At 35.1% G+C, this 22,417-nt stretch overlaps 1 protein-coding gene and 1 pseudogene across 2 annotated transcripts; one reads left to right on the plus strand and one right to left on the minus strand.

Annotated features, from left to right (window-relative positions):
- Window positions 1-3,848: 3,848 nt before the first annotated feature.
- LOC122299892 (protein DEFECTIVE IN MERISTEM SILENCING 3-like) lies at window positions 3,849-8,640 on the minus strand. Of its 2 annotated transcripts, none has more exons than XM_043110376.1 (6): window positions 8,499-8,640; window positions 7,231-7,336; window positions 6,824-7,049; window positions 6,207-6,398; window positions 5,813-6,133; window positions 3,849-4,354 (listed from the first exon to the last, which is right to left on the minus strand). In XM_043110376.1, the coding sequence occupies exons 1-6, from the start codon at window positions 8,520-8,522 to the stop codon at window positions 4,159-4,161; spliced, it is 1,065 nt and encodes a 354-aa protein (XP_042966310.1). In that variant the 5' UTR covers window positions 8,523-8,640; the 3' UTR covers window positions 3,849-4,158. The 2 variants fall into 2 exon arrangements, with proteins under 2 accessions (XP_042966310.1, XP_042966318.1); XM_043110384.1 differs by lacking the exon at window positions 8,499-8,640 and adding an exon at window positions 7,849-8,102.
- A 5,090-nt stretch (window positions 8,641-13,730) lies between these two features.
- On the plus strand, window positions 13,731-14,189 carry LOC122299907 (annotated as a pseudogene).
- The last annotated feature ends 8,228 nt before the right edge of the window (window positions 14,190-22,417 follow it).

Below are 22,417 nucleotides of genomic sequence, written 5' to 3' on the forward strand. Positions count from 1 at the left end.
ACTCGATGAACATGAACTAGAAGTAACTGCAACAGTTATGAGGGGGTTATGGTTGAGGCGAAATGAGAACTTCTTTGAAGGAAAATTCAAGGCTCCATGCCAGGTCCTAAGAGCAGCAAAGCAGGATATTTCTGAGTTCCAACAGGCACAACAATTGATCAATGTGAGGAATAACAGAAATGAAGAAGTGAGCAGAAGGGAGCTAGGTTGGAAAAAACCAAGTGCAGGTTATGTTAAAGTAAATTGGGATGCTGCAGTTAGAAGGGTGGAAAAAAAGGTAGGATTAGGGGTGGTTATGAGAGATGAGGATGGAGATTTTTTAGTGGCAGTGAAAGAAAAGAAGTCACATGTTGAGCTACCTATAGTTGCAAAAGCACATGCTCTGTGGAGGGCAATGGCAGTGTGTAGAGAGCTCAGGCTAGCAAAGGTGCAGTTTGAGGGGGATGCTCAAGAAGTGGTTAATGCAGTTAATTCACCTACAGAAGACCTATCTTTCCATGGTAGTTTAATCGAGGACATTAAAATGCTACTCAAGCAAAGGAGTGGCTGGTCAGTACAGTATACACATAGATCCAATAATGAAGTTGCACATTTAATAGCTAAGGAAAGTCTATCCATAGAGACTAATTTGGTATGGCTCGACAGCATACCTGTTTGCATTAAGGATATTGTTGAAAAAGAGAGTTCATGTAATGATCTTTGATTAATGAAGTAAGATGTTCTTTTCAAAAAAAAAAAAAAAAGAAAGTAGCTACTAAGTAAGAGCGGTAATATATGATACGACGTATAAATTCAACTTGAAATAAATGAATTAGAATTAAATATAAAAGGATTTGGATTAAAATAGGTTGACTCGAAAAGACATGATTAATAAACAGGTTAAATGTGGGTTAATTTGCAAAACCTATAATCAACCTGTATAACACAAATAAATTTTATTTTTAAATTCTATAAATATTTAGTTTTATATGTCTTTAATGTTGTTGGGGGTGCAATATTAATATTAATATTTGACTACCATTGAGGTGAATAATCGCGTAACAGTTGATCAGGAAAAAAATAAAGATAAGAAATTGTGAGAGTACGAAATTTTTTGGAATTCTTTTCGAACTTGATTGTTTCAAGTAGAAAAGAGATCAATTATGAAGTAGGTCTTATAAGATTTATTATTTGATTGTGTGTATTTTTTTCAAACATAATTAAATGTTTAATAAATATTATAAAGTTCTATGTTTCTATCTTTCTCTTATCCAATACCATCTAAATTTGGGGGGTTTTATTTTACATTTCTCGTGTCATCACAACCTACACTTCTTAAGAGGAAGGAAGCCTTGTAAGGTGCACTTAGCATTGGGGGTAATTGGGGGTTCGGTCTGGTTTTTTTGGTTTTAATCAAGTGTCAATGTCATAAAAAATGTTATTTACTAATATATACTAATTAGTTAAAGCAAAATATAATTAATATACTAATGTATATTAGTATTACTAATATATTATGTATTTATCAAAATGAATATATTGAAAATTTATTAAGTCATAAAATGTAATTAATATATATTATATTATATTATATTAATAACGTATAATCAACAAATATTTATATTTAAAATTAAAATTATGTTATAAATTATAATATGAAATTGTTTCATATATAATTATATATAATATATATCTAATATTTTATATAATATTAAAAGTTAATATATATATATTTTTTATTAACCGGTCTGGTTCAGTCTGATCCAATTTCAAAAAGTCAAGAACCGAAAGCAGACCGGATTTAACCAATTTTAAAAATATAAGAATCGGTTCTGGATCGGACCAGACTGGTCCAAAATTGGACCAACGGGTCTCGTTCGGTTTCCCGATTTAAATTTTTACCCCTACTTAGCATAGATAACAAAGGAACATTAGGTGGGTTTAGCGTAATGGCCAGGTAATAAAATAGCATGTATTTATCTTGAAAAAATATAGTTGCAAGCATAATTGTGCACTAATCTATGCACCAATGTGATTTGATTGGTCAAAAAGTAGATTTTATTGAAAAAAGTGTTAATTTAAATTTTAAGTATGAATAAATCAGTATTGATACACAGATTAGTGCGTAACTGTACTTGTATGTAGTAAAACTCATTTATCTTGCACCGCTTCAAAGATGACAATGGAAGCTCTTGTGTCCATTTAGGTGGACCCACAATGGACTTAGTGGTGGCCCCCAAAAAATTTATAATCTCAATGTGTTCTTTAAAATTCTCTAAAATTTCAATATATCTAGAAATGATTCTCTCATTTTTTTTTCCTATAGTTCCAAAATTTTGTATAATTTTTATATATGATCTATTTTCAAGGATATGGTCTCAATAAAATTAATTTAAACTAAGTTTAGGAGAAATAATAAATTTATTAATATGGATTCCAAAGTTTTTTATTATACAATATTAGGTTTCTTAAATGGAATCCAAAATGAAAATATAAGAAAAATCATTTAAGGTTGATAATATATATGAAAAATAGTTGAGAGATTTTATTATCTAAACTTCATTCCGCTCCCTTTTACCCTCACACCCGCTTCTTTTGTACCCCGGCTCATACTAAATATATCTACACTCTCAATATATGAAAACATGTTGACCTTCACATGCAAGTTTTGTAGCAGAACCGGGAAACATAGATGGTGTCAAACTGGAACTGAATGGAACTACAATTAACAACCTTTGGGAGGTTTAGCCGTGGGCAGATGAAACATTACCCAAGGAATTAGGGACTTTCGTATTGCTTATTAGCATGGATGTCACCAGCCAGATTAATTAACAGACTTTGACAACTTATCCATTTAATACAAAGCAATGCAGACAATTTGCTTATTTGGCCAATATTTTTTTTTTATAAGTATATTTGGCCAATATTTCATCTGGCTGGTGCTCTGCATGAATAGGTTTCAACCCAATGAGATCAAAGTTTCAGAATTTGTTCTTAAAAGTGAAGCAGTTTATAAGAAATGCAACAAGCAAGGCAAAAATAAAATAAAGAAAATACAAAATAGAAGGTAAAATGTGCTGTCTGAAAACTATAAATAGCAGCTGTTCCGACCTTCACAAGAGAGAAGAAACAGAAGAATGAAAATCTGAATAGGCAATGTTTCCCACATGGCCAACCAAAGGATAAGTGGGAAATAGATTTGCCATGCCGCAAAAGATGATGCAAATTCACAACAGGGCTGCGAGACTGAATAACATCCCAAGCAAGCTTAATAGAGAACTTATCACTAGGATCATTCAACCGAATGACCACATTGCAATATTGGAACTTAAATCACTAGTCATGACACTTATAATCTCCTGCCACTCAGAGGATCCACTAGGCCAGATCCAATCTCCTGCCCCAACTTTAGCTTCCTCTCGAAAACCAGTAGTTGATATAAACCATTCCCAAACTTGCTGACATAGGGAACAAGAGGGTGCTAATTGTCATACCAAAGAAAAGTAGAATTTTCTTTTCACAAGACACACTTTATCATGTCTCATGCAAGGGATCTCAGTTTCAATATTTTCTTCGACATCCAGGGGCAATCTCCTCGGAACTTTAACTACCAAGACTTTCTGTCTCTGACAAGGTAGGATCTAACCCACCATAACCAGATAGACCAGTTCTAACATATACTAATAATTATAACAAGCTTCCAATAATAAGAAGAGTTAATCAGAACCCAACACAGAAATCTATAACAAAAGCAAGGGGAAAAGTCCAGCAGGACTTCTAAAATACAAACTTTCATGTCATAAGAGTGTCGTAGATAAAAAAGCTATACAATTAAATTGTCACAATGTAAATGCAAGTAGGCACAGAACTAAACGAGGCAGCATATCATCTGCTAGAAAAAGTAAATAGCTTCACAATTAAAACAAAACGCACTCTGCTGAGCTCTATTCAACAGCAAAGTTACAAAATTACATACATGTTGATCAAGCAACATAAACTTCCTCTGAAACCAAATCATGTTAATAATTCCAAATCTCCAAGTTTGAGAGAGACCAGCTAATTTAGCTTACAAGAGGTTCCAGTAATATCCCCTCTAGTCAACAAAAAAAACTATGGCAATAATAGAGGCAAATCTCATGACTTCATTCTACTTTGCCAAGAAGCCATGAAAGGGGTGCATCACATTGGCTCATCTTTCTGTGGGAAGATTATAACAGAGGACATTGTATTGTACAATTGTTCTTCTCTTTCCATGTCCTCAGCAATTTTAGATCTTTCCCATTCTAGCATCCTGATCATATCTTCAGTTTGGGTGTAGTTTGCAGGTGCATTAAATCTCACTGAGGCTATAGGAAATTTTACCTCTATATCTTTCCTAAAATCAGACAAGTTGTTCATTATCATGCTTAAAGTGGTACAATGACATCAGATATCAATAACAAAGGTGTCATTTCTGAACAATCTGAAAATGGACTATATATAAGAGCAAAATAAAGAACGACATAGAACAGATGGCACAATGTCATTCATGCAAATTTTCAAATTAGAGAAAAAAAAAATTGATTTAAAGAAAAAGAATCTTAACTGAAAGCATATGGGGCTCAAATTTATAACATATCCAAAGTACTCAATACTGCTCAAGAACTAAAGCAGAGTTTCACACATTTCTATTATAACAAAAAGACCCTTCATTCTCCTGAAGAGAGCTTTGCTCATAATTAGCAACACCATCCACTCCCATTGTATGTCATCAATTTCACATTAAATAACATATAATTAAAACCAACATTATTAAATGAGAATAATATATCTACATCAGTAATTTTCATTTGAGAGTCAGTTTTCCTAACACGTTTCTTTCCAAACTCATGCCTTTTTAATTTGTAACTACAATTATTGAAGAAGTTAAAAAAGTCTGAACGATTATCTCTTTTTTTAATTTTTTTTTTTATAAGTAAAAAAAGAGATAATCATTCAGACTTTTTTAACTTCTTCAATTAAGCTTAGTCTATGAAGAAGCAAAGAAGAGAGCAAGGGAGAGAAGATCAAGATGCTCAACCAGATTTTGAAAATCAAGGTGCTAATATTGCTACTCTTTTAGCCTATTTCTATCAATAAAATTGTTTCCTGATTAAAAAGTATTGATACTCTTTTAAAGATGCCTCAAGTATACTTAGGGCATGTTTGGACACTATGAGAATTACAGAACTTCTCATAATTTCATCCTCAAGCATCACTCAAACACAAAACATTTTTTAATTTCAAATTTTCAAAATTTTCATCTAATCATTACCTAATCATTAGTCAAACATAAAAATCAATACAACTTTTACAAACTTCAAAAAAAAAAAAAAATATTTACATAATTTTTATAACTTTATAATATTTTTATTCAACTTTTTCTCTTTCTTTTCCCAAAACCCATTAAAACATCTTTACTCAAACCATTTCACTACTATTCATAAAATTCTGAGAAATCCAAGTGTCCAGACATACCCTTAGTTATTCCTGTGCATCGTGCAGGTTTACGATTAGTATGTAAAGAAATAAACATCAATTTATAAAAGATGCTCAGATTGTAACACATAAATCTTGCTGTCCTGTTTTTTGGGGGAGCACATAAATCTGGTCTTCTGATTAATTAACATTTGATTCTCTATGAAGTTTACAATAACAATAATAAAAAAAGAGTGCAATTTTTTTATTCCTTGCAAGAGCATCACAAGAAAAAACATAAAATTGGAATATAATTGCCAATTTTTAGAGGGGAAAATAAAAGACTACTAACAAATGCCTTAAAAAGGATGAAACTTGCATTTAATCTGACACGAACCTACTACCAAGGGCAAATACACCAGATTTCTTGATCATCCCACCATCTAAAGATAGTGCTCCATCAGTTATGCATGAGAGAGCAAGTAGCATCTCACTTCTGGTTCTGTATATTTGGAGACGAGAAAAGAGTCCATAGAATAATGTCTCTCGTAAACCATATCCACTGGCAGTGAGATAAGATAAATTTCTCTCTTCCAAATTGATCATGTTTACTGCATAATCAAGAAATCCAGATGGACACTGCCCGTTTGGTAATTTTGGTTTTGGAAGAGCAAGTTTCCTTTGTTGGTCATCCTCTACAAACCCACCAGCATATGATCTAAGAACAAACAAAAATTAGATTATTTAAATACCAATAATTACTCAAACATAACAGGGTAGGAGACTCTTGCCTTATATCTTCAAGACATATGACAAGGAATCTGCCATTTATCCTCCTTCCGATAGATGATCCAAGCCCATGTAGACCAGTTTTGCTATTTACTGAGCCTTCCCCATCATAATTCTCCAAAGCCTTTACTCCTTCATATGTCTTGCAAACTATCGCAAGCATGGTATCCAATCCCAAGTACTCTGAGAGAAGTCTGTGAAACAACGTGAGAGGAAAGATTAAAAAACTTATAAATATTAATCTTTCCATCTACCATTCTTGAAACTATTCTAGGATTATCCCCATTAAAATTAAATCAGAAAAGTGGGGAATCTTAATATCATGTAGAACCCCATGAAGAGTCCACATGTCTAGACTCCAGCCAATGATGAATTTTGGAATGGCTAGCAACGAAACCAATAGTCTATATTTGTTTGGGTAAAGTACATGAACTAAAGAATCACTGACAGCAGCGAAAACCAAGAGTGGAGAAAAAAAAAACAAAGTTCCACAAAACCACAGATAATCAAGAAAATAAATTTCACTAATAAAAAACTCGGAATAAACAATAGCTCAATTATCTGCCTTTTTCAACAGTCGGATGACAAAGAAAACAGATGGAGGGTGAAAACTGCTGACCTGCTAAGGTTCTCGTCATCCACTCTTGCAAGACTAGCTACAACACCCAGAACATCCTTGGTTAATGCCAAATCCAATGCTCGGCTTAAACGATTAGCTTTCAACCAGCAAAGGATGCCAGCTGCAGAGTTTTCTCGCTGCAATATCTTTGTTTCCACCTCAGTATGCAAAGAACTATCACTTACTGTCTCAGCCACATTTTCTGAATGATACCTTTCAAGACTCCCTAAATTCTTTGTCAGCAGAGCAAAGGCATGGCAGTATCATATAAAAAATAATTTCAAAAAAATAATGTCCGTAAATGCAGCATTGGACAACTTTCTATTGTCAAGCTTCATTTGTATAAGTATCCTCCCCTACCCTCTCCCAAAACAAGAAAAGAAAATAAAATAAACGAAACAACATACCTTTTAAACCGTGTATAGATTCATCTAAGTGCTTTATTCGACTCTTAAGAAATGCAAGATTATCTTCATGCCTCTTGAATCTTTTGTCCAAGATCTCTAAATCTTCCTGAAGAGTAAGTGAAACGAATTTATTAGAAATTTGTTGTGGTTGAGCTAAGATCATGGTATCAATATGCAAGAATAACTCTGCACGATCAGGCAGAGCAGATGTCACAACTTACTTTTCTAAGTTTTATGATTGCAGATACAAAAATCGCATTCCAACAAACCAATGACCGTGGAATACTTGCCACAAAAACTGACTAAAATCAAGAGTCCAATGCAAACATGATATACTCTTGATTTAGGTTCATTTCTATGACTTTGCTGAAGCATTATGGATACAAAAATGCTATAAGAGTAAGAAAGGCAAAGAGTTAATAAGAAAGTGTTCTACAAAGCATATCCTATCTGGGGAAAAAAATCCAGGCTTCCTGATATAACATTCTCCACGTACCACGACCAAATGGAAAGAAAATAGGAAAAATACAAACATAAAGATACAAAAATGGAGATGGCGATTTCCCTTCGCAAGAATATTTTTATGGCAATAAAAAGTATCCGATAGGACTCCGATACCTTTTGCAAGGACTTCATAAGGGTGCTTTGATCAAGGAAACTGTCGACAATGAATGCCTAAGGGTATTGAACTACTTTTCATTACATTCCAAATACATGCAACCAATAAAAAATCACTTTTAATATATATATATATAAAAGCAACAGACCCTATAAATGATAATAATTTTGAAAACTCATTTCCAATTCAGTGCTACAAAAAATCAAATCGTTTACTCCGTAACATTGCAAATTTCCTCTGCCAAAAACTATAAATAAATATAAGAATAAAAACATTGAACAGGTTGGATCCAATTTAGAATTTAAATGACACTCTTGTGTATGTTGAATTTACCGACTCGTATAAAAGTGGCAGTTTTTCCTCATTTTTTTTTTTTAAATAGTGGGATGGATTGATTGATTGTTTCTTTTTCAATAAACGCGCTATCTGCACAGCTTTCCTTTCTTGGCCAAAAAGAAGGAGAATCTGAGAAAAAACTGGAAGCTCAAAAACGAAACGCGCCCTAAAATTTTGAGCAACAAGAACCTTTTTTTACATCTTGTAGTTCGGTCCGCTTCAACCAGAGGGTAATGAAGACAACAAGAGGTGAAAGAGAAGTAAGTGGTAATGTTGATAATACGAGAAAGAAAATGGGTGCAAGAGAGTATACCTGGCCGGTAGCTGGCTGATGCATAGCTGAGACGAAGATGACGCTCAAAGGGCCAATCTATGTGGGCGGCCACTCTCTGAGCTGTAATGATAATTAAAAAAGAAATTTACGCACCTCTCTCTACTTTTATTTATTATCATTTAAAAAAAAAAAAAAAAGAAGCAAACGGATGGAGAGAACATCGGGCAATTGTTTCCCACGTGGAAAAAATAAAACTTGCGTTTCGTTTGCAATTGAAGTGCATTTTCTTAATTTCTCTGTTCTCTTTATCCTCCCCTTTCTTCCATTCGTTTTTACCCTTCTCGCTTACAAGAATTGTAACATCTAAGTTCAATGTCAAACTATTTTAAAAAAATAATTTTACATTTATATTTACGAAAAGGCTATATGAGTTTTCAAATAAGTTCTTTTAGTAAACTACGGGTTTAAAATCTATGTTTTGATGAATTATAATTTTTTTTAGATTTGATATTTTGGTTAAAAATTTTTTTATGGGCCGAGATAGTCTTTTAAATAAGTTGGATTATTTCTTTTAGATTGAATCGAGATCCAAAATTCAGGAAAAAACCATTTTTACAAATTTCCTACATTATCAAAATCGTAGGCCCAAATATTTTGAAATGGGCCCTATCTAATCACCCAAAAGCCCAAGTCTGAGAGATCATGTAGACTCTACGTCGTGCAGTTTCTTTTGCATGCACGGCTCCATCACTTATTAGGAGTGTACAAGAAACCGACAAACTGATCGTGACCGACATAGACCGGCCGTCGAAATCAGGAACCGGCTGGAACTGCCAAGGAACTGGTCGGCGGGCAGCAGAAAATGAATAAAACCGATGTTCGTCGGTTCGGTTGCGGTTTGAGGCAGGCTCAAACCACTGAACCGGCCGACAACATATACATATATTTTTTTTAATTTATACCTAAATAAAATAACGCCGTTCCACTTAAATTTAAGTGGAATTGCATCGTTTAATGCTGTTGTAATTAAAACACATGTAAACGACGCCGTTTGTATTAAAGCAAACTGCGTTGTTTTATCTATGATAAACGAAAAAAAAAAATAAGTAGAACGACGCCGTTGGATTTAAAACCAAACGGCATCGTTTTGATCTCCTTCTTCCTTCTTCTTCTTCTTTTCCGATTCACCTGGGTTTCATAGCCTCTCTCTCTCATCTGTAACTCTCTCTCTCTACTCTCTCCGAGCACCAGCGCCGCTAGAGGAACCGAGAATCGACCATGAACTGCTAGAGAGCCGCCAGAGTAGATACGGACGGTTTTCCTCCTTCCCATTGACCCGTTACGGTCGGTTGCTCCGACAAATCTCACCTCGTCGGTCGGCATCAGTCTTATCCAAAAACCGCACCGATGAGGTCAATTTTCACCCCTATCACTTACATTCCCACTACATGCATGCCTCTTTCTCTCATCTTTAGGGCTTTTTTGGTCTTCCTTTCATCTATATATACTTGTTAGCCCTCAATCTCATGCTTATATCAATCATCCTCTATTCTAGAATAAGTGCCGCTGCACCAACTTCTCTTCTCCAAGTTAGGGTTGCCGCAGCTTAAGCCTTGTAAAACACCTCCTTCACGTAGCAGCCACCATCCCAATGAACCTGGCCTACACCTCTGTAAGTTGCCGTGATCCATTCAGCCTTCCGCCGCTGCATCTTAACGTACGAACCGAGAGAAAGCCACAGAAACTCAGCCCGTGTGTCCCCTGTTTTCCCATATCTGAAATAGAGCAACCTAGTCGCACCTTCTCATTGACCCCTACACCATCCGAAACCCAGCCACAGCCTCCCTTTAACACCCAAAAACCACCTCTGTTTTACTTCTAAAAAATAGAGCAAGTTCTTGCTCTCATTGGTGTTGCCCCTTGTTGTCGCCTCTGTGCTCCATATCGCTAGCCACACACAATCACCACCTAGCCCTGGTTCCTGCATACGTTGCCTCTCCTTCTCACGGTAAGCCACCGGCACCTTCTCACTTCTCTTTCTCTCAGATTCTCTCTCTATTTCTCATCTCTCTCTCTCTCTCTCAGTGCTCAGCCACCTGATCCGCCCTTGTCTTCGCCACCTCGTAGCTGCTTTCACGGTGAGTTCTGTGGCCATGTACCTTGGGTGATCTAGCGTGGTACTGCCCTGCAAGAAAAGAGGGTGGTTTTTGCTCTTTATGTGTTACGTGGTAGGAAGAGGAGATTGCGAGTTTACGTTTATGCCCTCAGTTTTAAATCATGATGTTTTAAGCATTTATTTCAGTGGGCTTATTTTCTACTGAGTTTCTTTTTATTTTGAGTGTATTATGATAAGTTATATTGATTTTTTTTTTTTGCGTCGAGTTCGAGTTCTAAATTATTTTGGATTGGGCAATATTTTTATTTCAACGATTTTTCATTCTTTTAAACGGGTTGGGTTTTTATTTTTTTAAAATAAACTTGTGAATAAGTGAGAATTAGATTAAGTGAATATTGGGCAGACATCAATGAATTTGAGAATTTATGATACTATAAGGTTATGAGAGTTTTAGATTATTTTTAAGGAAAAATAGGGTTACTTAGTAATTTAGGTTTAAGCACTTGATGATATACGTGTTCGATTGGAAATTTATAAGAGTACGTGACTATTTTATAGGTGACGATTGACTTTTGTTCTATACTATTATAGAAAAATTCTAAAAAGCCAAGAAGTTTAGGTAAGCGAGGTTCCTATACTAGATTTTGCATAAAAATAAAATAAATTGAGGTTGATTTATGAAAATGTGCATTATATGTTATGAAAAGAATTATGAAACAATCTCAATTATTTGTTCGACATCACTCATGAACTTTGATGAAAGAGAAAGTATTTTTGTCATGACTGATATAGACATGAGTTTATTTTTCTGGCATTCAGTTTTTGAACTGTGCAAGAGAGAGTAAATATGAAATTTTGTGTATAAATTATGTTTTTGTGATCTGATTTTATTATGTTCTGAAGGTGTTCTGTACATTGATATGATATGATGTGATTTCTGAAAACTTTTAGTATGACATTATGAATCTGGATATGGTTTGTGGATGGTGATTTGTTTGACCTACCAAGGGTGCTAATAGTGGCTTCTGTTTGGGTTGGTATCAACTATTCTGTTTCTGGTGCACTTACTTTGGAAACAAAGTAGTTTTTCCTGTGTGTACACTCAGGGCTCGAAGAATAAATAAGGGGAAGATTCACATTTTGTTTCTACTCGATTAGCTACTGGGATTTGTACAACCCTACCATAGGAGTTAAACATGGCCTCTGATGTGATATGATGTTATGGTATGATGGTGATCAGTTATGCTATGCCAAAAGATTTGAATAAAAAGATTTTTGAATGTGAATATGATATGATTCTAGTCAGTACTCATTTTTTATAAGATGTGGTATCTGAAAAATCTTTAGCATAACTATCTGGTTCTAATATGATTTTATCTCTGTTTTGTCCAGTTAAGGGACCCTACCACGAGAGATGTACATGGTATCTGTTTTTGTGTGATGTGATATGGAAAAAATCAGAGCAATGTTTTAAAAATATTCATATTCAAAAGTACTTTGGCATAAGATATCTGATTCATCATCATCATCAAATCAAATCAGAGGCCACGTTTAATCCCAGTCGTAGGGTTGTGCATCTGTGGATACCCAAACAGGTGCATATTAGAACTGAAACATATTACCACTATTCTTTCCCATGGCGCACTCTGAAAATGAAAATGAAAATGTTCTGTTCTGCATTTTGATCTCTGTAAATGCTCATGTTTACATACTAATATAGTCCTCTGCTTATTGAGTTGTTGATAACTCACCTCTTATCTCCATAAAATTTTTCAGATATTTTTTATAGTTCAGCTGGAGAACACAAGTATGAAGTATTAGAAAAGTTTGATGAAATATATGAATAAGTGTTATGGGTATAAGTATTTTTTGGAGGATCATATTTTGTGGGTTTACCTTTGGCGGTTATTTTGGTACATCGAGTTATGGGTAATTTGAGTCTTTGTGGAGTTGTTATTCTATTTTATTGAGAGTTTTGGTTAGTATTTTTGTGGAGAGATATAGATATTTGTATTGAACAAATAAGTTAGTATTTTATGGAGTGCCTAGTTTATTTTTATTGTGTTAGTGGAGTTGATATGGAGTAAAATGAGCTGACTCTCTGGTCCTTCAGGATCTGGGCGTTACAGTCATAAATATTTCTATTGAATAAATAAGTTAGTATTTTATGGAGTGCCTAGTTTATTTTATTATGTTAGTGGAGTTGATATGGAGTAAAGGGAGCCAACTCACTTACAAGCAAGAGCGAATTTTTGTAGCCTCTCTCCCAAACTCACTCAGACCTTATCTCCGACCAAACTTCCAAGATTTACTCCTCTTCACTGGGCAGAGGGGATTCGGAGTTTTGGCTCCGTCCACCTCCTCCCCTAACTGGCTCTAAAGGCTTCATTGGTTTTATACCTTTTTGTTTGCCTATTTTCGCTAGTTTTTTCTTTAGTTTTCTTCCCGTAGTGCCGACCCTGCCGATCTCCTACTTTTCGGCAACTTCTATTCAATACGTGCATACATGCAACCTTTCCAGCCTCTACAGTCGTCGATCTTCATGTTCAAGGAAGTAAATCCCTTTTTCCATGCACAGCACAACCGCGTCTTGGCGCGGCTTTTGATTGTAAATCTTTTCTTTGCCGTCGATTTGGCTTAGAGTCCGGCTACTATATTATGTTATCATTTTCCCTAAAACGTAATCTTGCAAGAGGGATTATGGACCTCTCTAAAAATCATCTCAAGACAACAAGTGACAGTGCACCCGCCATCTTCACTGCTTCCAGTAGAGGTTCCACTGTCACAAGCAGTGGTTCCATTGTTCACTTTTTTGCAAACACCTTTATTCCATCTTTTTATAAGATGGCGTCCTCTTGTAGGACATGGATAGAGATCATGAAATTGATGCCAAATAAACCCTCTCTTTTTTTTCCCACCACTACACATTGTTATTTATTGCTTTGGGGTGTTTGTTGGGGAACCCCGCCCCCTCCTCATGTATCATTTTCTTAGATTAATGAAGTTAAGCTTGCTTAGAAAAGAAAAACAAAAAAGGAGGTAACTCTATGGTCTTTTGGGATCAGGGTGTTACAAGCATCGTCTATGAATTTTGGTTTTAGCAAAAGATTTAAGATTATTTGTCATGTCCTCGATTGGTATGTTTTAGCTTCACGATGGCCAAGCTCCAATCAGATTAGCTGAAGCATCTCAAGGAAACCTTCATGTGCTTCAACATTAACTTCGATGACAACCTTACCCAGATGGAATTGGTGGCCCTTCTTCGCTCACTCGCCCTTAAGCTCTCTAACGACCAGTTCCATGTCCTTCTGGCCAACATGGACACCAACAACAATAGCACTGTCGAGTTCGATGTGCTTGTTTAGGCCATCTTGCCGTACATGAGTGAGTAGGTGCTCATCAACCAAGAGCAGCTCTTGGACGACTGCGACGGTAACGACTACATCATGATGGCCGAACTCACTGGCTTTATAGCCAGAATGGGTCACCCTTTGACGTATCACGAGCTCTCTAAAATGATGCATGATGCCAACTCTAATGGTGATGACGTCATTAACTTTAACGAATTCTCGACCCTTATGGCCAAGTTCGCCTCCAGTTTTCTGGCCTTGTAGTCACATAGGAACATGATTGACGTGAGAGATGATGAACGGTTCGACTTGGTCTCCTTGACCATAATTTCTCTATATTTAATTTATTAATTAATTTTTCTTTCATGAGTTAGGGTGTTTTTCTTCTACCTTCTTTCTTTTAATCAAAATGAGTTTCGGTGTTTGTGATTGAAAGTTCCAGTCCGATGTCTTCTTCTCCAGTTTCCCTCGAAGAATGAAAAATGAAAGATGGAAAAAATGAAATGCTTCTTCTCAAGTTTCACTCAAAGGACAAAAGAATGAAAAACTTTAGTAATGCCTCTTTTTAGATTTCTTCTTCCCAAGTTTCAGTCGGCTTCTCAATTTTTTTTTTTAAATTTCTTACAGATGCTGACATGGTAAAATGGTTACACGGTGGTTGCACACGTCGGTTGTACGTACTCGAATTGAATAATTGTTTTATAGATAATGATAGACTTACTATCTCCTAGCACCTATTTACTACTATCTTTATTTTTAAAAATTTTTCCCTTATTATTATTTTTACTTAATGGTTAAAAAATTGACTATTAGTGAAGTTTTATATATATTTTTTAAATAAAGGATGTTAAAAAAATATTTAAATAAATTAATAAAAATAAATAAAAATTTTAAATACACTATGGAGTAATAAATGGGTGGTAGGAAGTAGGCCTATCATTATCTATTTTTTATTAAATAATTATTTACCATTCAAAATTAATAAATATAACAGTATATTCAAAAGCTGTTTCTCATTCTTTTTCTATCCCTTTTCAAATTATTAATCTTCCATCATTATCCAAACCTTCTATGTCTTCTGTCTTTATTAAGCCCCACTGGTTTCCTATTGAGGTTGAAATCTAGCATCTGTCTGATCTCCAGAAAATACTCGATACTTTTCTCTTACTAGATTGTCATTATATCCCACAAAACATTAAGAAAACCCAACATTTTTATGAGTTCATATTAGTAGAAATAAGTAGAAGGCTTGTGGGATCCTTATCTTTCAAGTGAACAAAGAAATATAATATTCAATCAATGTAAGCATGATGAAAGAATGCAAATAATTAAAACAGAAGATGATCAACCATTAAAAGATGTTGTTAATACTTTCATATTCATATTAACTAAGTATTTTGTTGGTGATCCTATTCAATTTACAGAAAAAATCAGTAATTTGTTAAGTAATTTAAGATGCCCTCAATTATTTGATTTTCGTCGGTATAAAGATGTATTTATAACTAAAGTTATAATTATAAATGATTGCCAACAACCATATTGAAAGTAAAAGTTCAAAGTCAAACTTTCTTATTACTTTGCTCAAAAGGTACAAGAATCATAAGTAAAATCAGATGGTACTATTGATTTTTATTAATCTTACATATGATGATATTATAATTACTATTAATAAAATTAGTTTAATTATGTGTAATGATTTAAGATTAAAAAATCAAATGGATAAAGAAAGGAAATTTGTTAAGAATGAATTAGACACCTTTTGCGATCGGTTTAGTTATACTCCATTATTGCCTTCCTACCACGTTAGCTGGCATAATACTGCCACGTCGGTTTAATGAATGGTCATCCTTGATTAGTCAAAATAGACATATACATCAATGTGCAAAGGGCATCACAGTAACTTCTCAAGTGGAATTCAAAAGATACATTGAACACTAGTAACACGATGGAGCTACAATACATCAAGTTAAAATTCACTAATAAGGAAAGAAGAGACAAAAAATTAAAGTTGATGGGACAAGACAAAGACTAAAAAAGAGATAAGATAAAATTGACACAAGGGATAGACAAAGTAGAGAACCAAGAAGTTAAAGAGAGATTCAACTTTTAAAAGAAGAGATAACCATATTGCTTCACATCCTCTTTCTCAATCTCCACACGATGGACGGTTGTAGAGGGCTTTAATAGGACTTGGGAGATTGTACTTAATTCGATTTATATTGAATTTTGCATTTTACATCCATGGACACAGGTTTTAGTGCCAAACCACATAAATATACATTTCATTCATATTTACTACCATTTATTTATATTAAGTAAGTCATGGATATTCAAACTTCTAAACTTTCTTCATCATACTTTTAAATGCTTCTCGATTGTAATATCGCTCTGAGTTTGAAGATGAACGTGATAAAAACCGTGTTCTATAAGAAGGGCCTTGGTCTTTTGATAAGAATCTCGTACTTCTAAATGCAATGGAAGGAGAATTATAGGTTACGAAGATCCAAAATATAGAAGCCTCATTTTCAGTTAGATTATATGATATGCCGTTACACGCTATGAATGTACAGGTGGGGAGGCTAATTGGTAGTGTAATTGGAACTCTGGAGGGAGTTGCTGTAGAATAGGGAGACGTTGCATGGAGATAAATACTTGCGAATAAGAGTGAAAATGGATATAACTCAACCACTCATGCATGGTAAAATGATCAATCAAGGTACGCTTGGTTCATGTTGGATCAAATTTGTGTATGAACAATTGCCATTATGCTATGCCTGTGGGAGGTTAGGCCATAACCATAAAGAAGGCAATTTGCAGCACACTCAGCACGACATGCAAAAGAATGATCATCTGCCATTTGGTCCATGGGTATGTGTAGGGGCTGCTATGAGACAGGGAGGAGAGTACAAGATGTAGAAGGGTCCCGTTGATTGGAATTCCTTGCTAGTTTGATCGATAGAGTCTGATTGGAGGACTGCTGAATTTAAGGTAGGGGAAAAGGAGGATTCAGTGCGCAAATCTACTATGAAGGATTCTCGGGACATGATTTATGGAGAGGAAATTAGGGATGGAAAGTTGGTTGGTGAACAAGAGGAAAATGTGATCAAGGAGGGGTAGGGGATGGTCATTGATCCCATGGTTGGTGCCAGTCACATTAATACGCTGATAGAAGGAAATGAGCCAAGTATGGAAGGTGAAAATATGGTGCTGAGTAAACTGAAGGATGATCAATTAGACATCATGCAGAGAAACGATGTGCACGAGTTCTGAATGTGAGTTCCCAATGATGGTTGGGAGGGCTAATGAGGAAGGCCACTAACCCAACTGCTCAAGCCCACACTATCCAAAATTGGGAGGAAGTGGCAATGTGTGAAGAAAACTAACCAAGACTCAATTGCTATTTCCTAAGCACAGTAGAGTTTGAAGGCATAAAAGAAGTTGCATTATTTTGAGACAACAGATGGACATCAAGGAAGGAAAACCCAAAAAGTGTGAATACAAGAACCAAGTACCATACAATCACAAACAGTGGAGGTTGTGGATTAGCCCTGCTGAGAGCTATAAAAATCATAAGTTGGAACTCCCATGGGCTTGGGAACCCGCAAGGAGTTTGAGCACTTCGTGACTTAGTCCAGAAGGAAGTTTCCATGGTGCTTTTTATTTAGGAAATAAAATCATCTATGAAAAATATGGAATACATTAGACCTAAGGTGGGCTTTGTAAGTTGCTCTGTTGTGGCAAGTGAAGAAAGAAGTGATGTTCTAGCTCTAAAGTGGAAGTAAGGGATTCAACTTAGTATTAACAGCTTCTCTAAGCATCATATAAATGCTATGGTTTATGAAGTTGATAGTGGAAAGGAGTGGCTTTTAACTGATGTTTATGGAAATCCTGAAATTGAGAAGAGGAGTGACACTTGGAACCTTATCAAATCATTGAGGGGGTAGGGAGCTCATGCATGGTTAGTTTTTGGAGACCTTAATAAGATTCTCTTTAGATAACAGAAAATGGGAGGAAGCACCATGCTTGAGAGATGAATGAGGGAATTTATACAGCTACTGGATGACTACTTGCTAAGTAACTTGGGTTATGAGGGTCCTCAATTCACATGGTGTAATAGGAGGGGCATGAATAATGGTATCAGTGAAAGGCTAGATAGGTTCTTGGCTAATGAGAATTGGTCTAGCACTTTTTCATATGTCTATGTCTTACATAGAACAACAACACATTCTAGGGGTGGGTAGTGAGGCCACGCACCCCATTGCTTCTCCCAGTTTAGGCAAGATATCCGTGCCGTAGATGTAGGGGATTGGGGGGGGGGGGGGCGTTCAGCCTTGCTCCATATATATACATATATATAATATTATATATAATATTATATTATAGATGTATATATAGAGAAAGCCCCCTAGGCATGACAAAACGACGTTGTTTCATGCCTGGGGGGTTTTTTTTAATAACCCCCATACCAAAAGACATTGCGTCGTTTGGTATAAAACCCCCATCCCCCATGATCCCCTGAAACTTTCAATCTCTCTCTCTTTCTCTCATCTCCATTGCCGTCGCCATCCGTCTGCACCTCCGTCACCAAAGGTAAGAATCTAACCTCACTACCGAATATTTTGATTTCATTTTTATTTTTGTTGAGTTTTGGAATAGAGATTGCAGGAAGGGTGGGATTGAATTGGAGATGGAGGATGGGATTGTGTTTGTGAATTGTGTACTATAGAAAATTGATTGTGCATGTGTTTTGAATCTTGATGTGTGATTTTGTGATTTTCAATTTGATATGTGATTTTGTAGGATTTCAGCTTGGGAACCCAAAATTAGTTTAGGGTTCCAATCTGAAACCCTAAATAAATTAGTTTATGGTTCCAATCTGAAACCCAAAATTAGTTTCAATCATTCAATTAATTTAGGATTTTGGATTGGGAATCCTAAATTAATTTAGGGGTTTATATTTTATTTCCTTTTTTTGCTTGTTCTATTTTTGTTTTGCATTTTTTTTTTGTTTGATGTGAATTTCATATAAAATGATTGTTTAAGCGGTATACCATCTTTCATTTAACATCTTGTTTACATAATCCAAAGATTTAAAATAGAAAATGAAAAAAGAAATGGAGATAGTTTTGTTTTTAGGAAAAAGAAATGGTGATAATACTCATAACACACAATGTAAAATATTTAAAGAACTTTTCTTAAATTAGTTTTTTTTTTTTTTGCTAATCTGACATACTACGTAAAATCATTCTTTATTTTTTTATTTTTTTTTATTTTTTAGGTATCTATTTCTCACGATTCTATAAAATCACTTTGTTCAATACAGTGTACCATTCTTAATTTGAATATTGTTGAAATATAGAAATGATCTCTAGCTAGCTAAGGTTGAGCAGAGGAAGGATACATGTGGATGCAAACAATTATAGTTTTATTTTTCTTCAAAACTACAATAAGGTTTACAAAATTACAAACCTTTCATTTCACTATCAATATATTATATACATATACATATATATATGCCATTTGGGCTGAAGAACGCTGCTGGTGGGTTTCAAAATATTATGAATGATATCTTTCTATCATTCACTGATTTCACCATTGTCCACATAGATGATGTTCTTGTATTCTCCAAATCTATTGATGAGCACTAGAAATATCTTAAAATGTTTCTTGAGATCATCAAAAGAAATGGACTTGTTGTTTCTGCAAAAAAGATTAAACTATTTGATAAATGGTTAGAATTGCATAATTAAGTTGTTTAAATGAGTGATTTATTTTATCAAATAAGGATTGAACACTTAATTATGCATCAAATTCTAATATTGAATGTCAAATTAATTGATGCCAATATTTTTGCACATCAAAGTCTCATATTTGCCCTTGAAATACTTAAATTATAATATCATTTCATTTATATATTGTAGGGCATTTATGGAAGGAAAGAAAGAATGGGACCTATGAGGAAAGAGAAGAATTGATTATGGTTTTATGGAATCTCATCTAATAGAGATCAATTGCACTTCACTCGGGCAGCCAACAGCAGGAGCACGCCAAACATATCATTCTGGATGCAGCACGTTGCAGTAGAGTGGGACTGGTTTATTTTATTTTTCACTCTCTTTTCGTTGGAGACCTTTGTGTAGCAAGGAAACTCACACATGCAGAAAACGTGGGAGCAGCTCACACATGCAATAAACCTGCAGCAAGGAAACTGTCACGGATGGAAGCATGTTGAAGACAGCAGGATGCTGGAACTCACAGATGGAAGGGAAACAAATCAACAAACACAGCCGGACAGCAGCACACCACACGTGCTAACCATTGTAAGATAAATAGAACCAAGCACAGGGCTGGAAGACAAGCTGTTCACTTCACCTTTCTTGCTTCTGCACATGGAAGTTGAACGTGCAGCATCAGAGCTTTTTATTTCTCTTTCTTTTTCGGACAACTGGACGAGAAACAGCAGCAGAGTTTATTCCTTCTTTCTTTTTCGGGTAGCTGGCACCAACGAGCAGCAGCAGAGTTTATTTTTTCTTTCTTTTTCGTTCGGTTAGCTGGAGCAGCAGGAGATCAATTGCATATCACGTTGGAGACCGCTGGACGTGGCAGCACGTTGCAGACGCTAGGCAGTAGAGGAGTTATGAGCTTTGCCTTTATATTATTTTTCGTTGGAGACCTAGCGACAGCTTAGCTTGGAGTTTTATTTCATTTCTTTGCTTTCAGACCGTGAGGGGTGGATTATTTTTTTTCTTGTGTTTTACGTTCTTAGTTCAGACAGTAGGCGGTAGCAGTAGTTCTTAGTTTTCTTTTCGTTTGGACTGAGGCAGCTTCATTTTATTCTTTTTCTTACTTCTTTTGGTTTTCGTTCGGCGTAGCAGGAGTAGTCTTGAGTTTTTCTTTTTCTTTTCTCTTCGTTTGAGAGAGAGGCGGCTGGTATTATTTATTTTCACTCCGTTTTTGTTGGAAAGCTTCGGCGTAGCAGGGGGTCTATTGTTTTATTTTTCCTTCTTTCCCCATAGTTTTCGTTTAGACGGTATCTTTATTTTTATTCGGCTGCTTCTTCATTTTATTTTTCTGGGTTGCTCTTCATTCTATTTTCTGCAATTTATGTTTCAGTTTTCATTTTAGTGTTTGTTCTCTTGCATGCAGCATCTCTAGGATTTATTTCATTTGGATATTTTCTCTTAGAGTTTATCATTGTTCAACTTAGATTAATTTTAATTGTTAGAAACATCATGTGTAGCTAATTTTAGAAACTTAATTTATTTTAGGTCCTAGTTTAATGCAATATTTTGTTGAGAATTGTTGATTTCACTATGTTACCAGTCGGATTTAAATTGAAAATAGATTGCGGCTCTTGCTCTTGATTTGTTGTTGACGTAAGGCACAACAAAAGCTTGAAAATTATCAAGGCTTCTCTCGATTGCTTGTTAATGTGTGTTTGGCTATTAAAGTAGAGAATCCCTTAGAAAAAATATTGCAAAGACTTGAGCTTAACATTTTTATCTTCCGTTTATCAATACCTTAATTGGGTTGTTAATCGAGAAAATTATCTAGGATCTGAAATAAAGAGAGTCTCAAACCCAACCCAAGTGTTTGTTAATTTGCCTTTTTGATTAGAAACTAAAATTTCAACTTCGATTTTTTTTTACATTGTATTTTAATTTTATTTTTCATCTCTCATAATCGACACATTTGTTACTCAAAAAAATCTTATATACGCTTTGATAACCCTTTGTCCCTGTGGAATACGATCTTGGACTTATCCTTGATACAACTTGACACTTCTACACTTGGAAGCACATTCGAGACCGAGTCAAGTTTTTGGCGCCGTTACCGGGGATAACTGGTAGTTATTAGAGCATTCCTCTACTGCTGAGAGGACATTTGTGGAGCTGTGAACCTTTCACAGCCTGGGTGACATCTAATCTTTTTCCCTTCTCTTTGTCTATTTTTCATGGTCTTTGATTATCTGCTCTTGTTTGTATGACTGGTTGGACTAGAGACCATACATCTTGACTGTTTAGGACAGAATCATTGACATCTTTTAGCTCTGCATCATCTTCTGTTGAATCATCATCCGATACTGATAGCATCATGGCTGAAAAGGAGCATCATGATAGGGAAGTGGAGAATCCAAACAGGACACTTAGAGAATATCTTCAGCCTGTTAGGACTAGCACACCTTCTTGCTTCATTTTACCTATTAATGCAAATGCTTTTAATTTCAAACCCGGGATGATTCCATTATTACCACACTTTCATGGTATGGAATCTGAAAACCCTTATTTGCATATCAAAGAGTTTGAAGAAGTGTGTTCCACATTTATGGATAGAACATGCACTGATGAGGTCATAAGATTAAAACTGTTTCCATTTTCCTTAAAAGACAAGGCTAAGATATGGTTGAATTCCTTAAGACCAAGACCTATTGGGACTTGGCAAGAAATGCAAACTGAATTTTTAAAGAATTTTTTTCCCATGCATAGAACCAA

Source organism: Carya illinoinensis, chromosome 2 (genome assembly GCF_018687715.1).
Source record: "Carya illinoinensis cultivar Pawnee chromosome 2, C.illinoinensisPawnee_v1, whole genome shotgun sequence".
Classification (NCBI taxonomy): Eukaryota; Viridiplantae; Streptophyta; class Magnoliopsida; order Fagales; family Juglandaceae; genus Carya; species Carya illinoinensis.

What these genes read in the sequence shown, in the direction of transcription:
- LOC122299892 (XM_043110376.1), bottom strand. Translation starts at nt 8,522, where the DNA reads ATGCATCAGCCAGCTACCGGCCAG. An exon ending in GATGACGAGAACCTTAGCAG is followed by an intron (nt 6,399 to 6,823) that starts GTCAGCAGTTTT and finishes GTTGTTTCACAG; the next exon opens with ACTTCTCTCAGAGTACTTGG. An exon ending in ATATGTCTTGAAGATATAAG is followed by an intron (nt 6,134 to 6,206) that starts GCAAGAGTCTCC and finishes GTTTGTTCTTAG; the next exon opens with ATCATATGCTGGTGGGTTTG.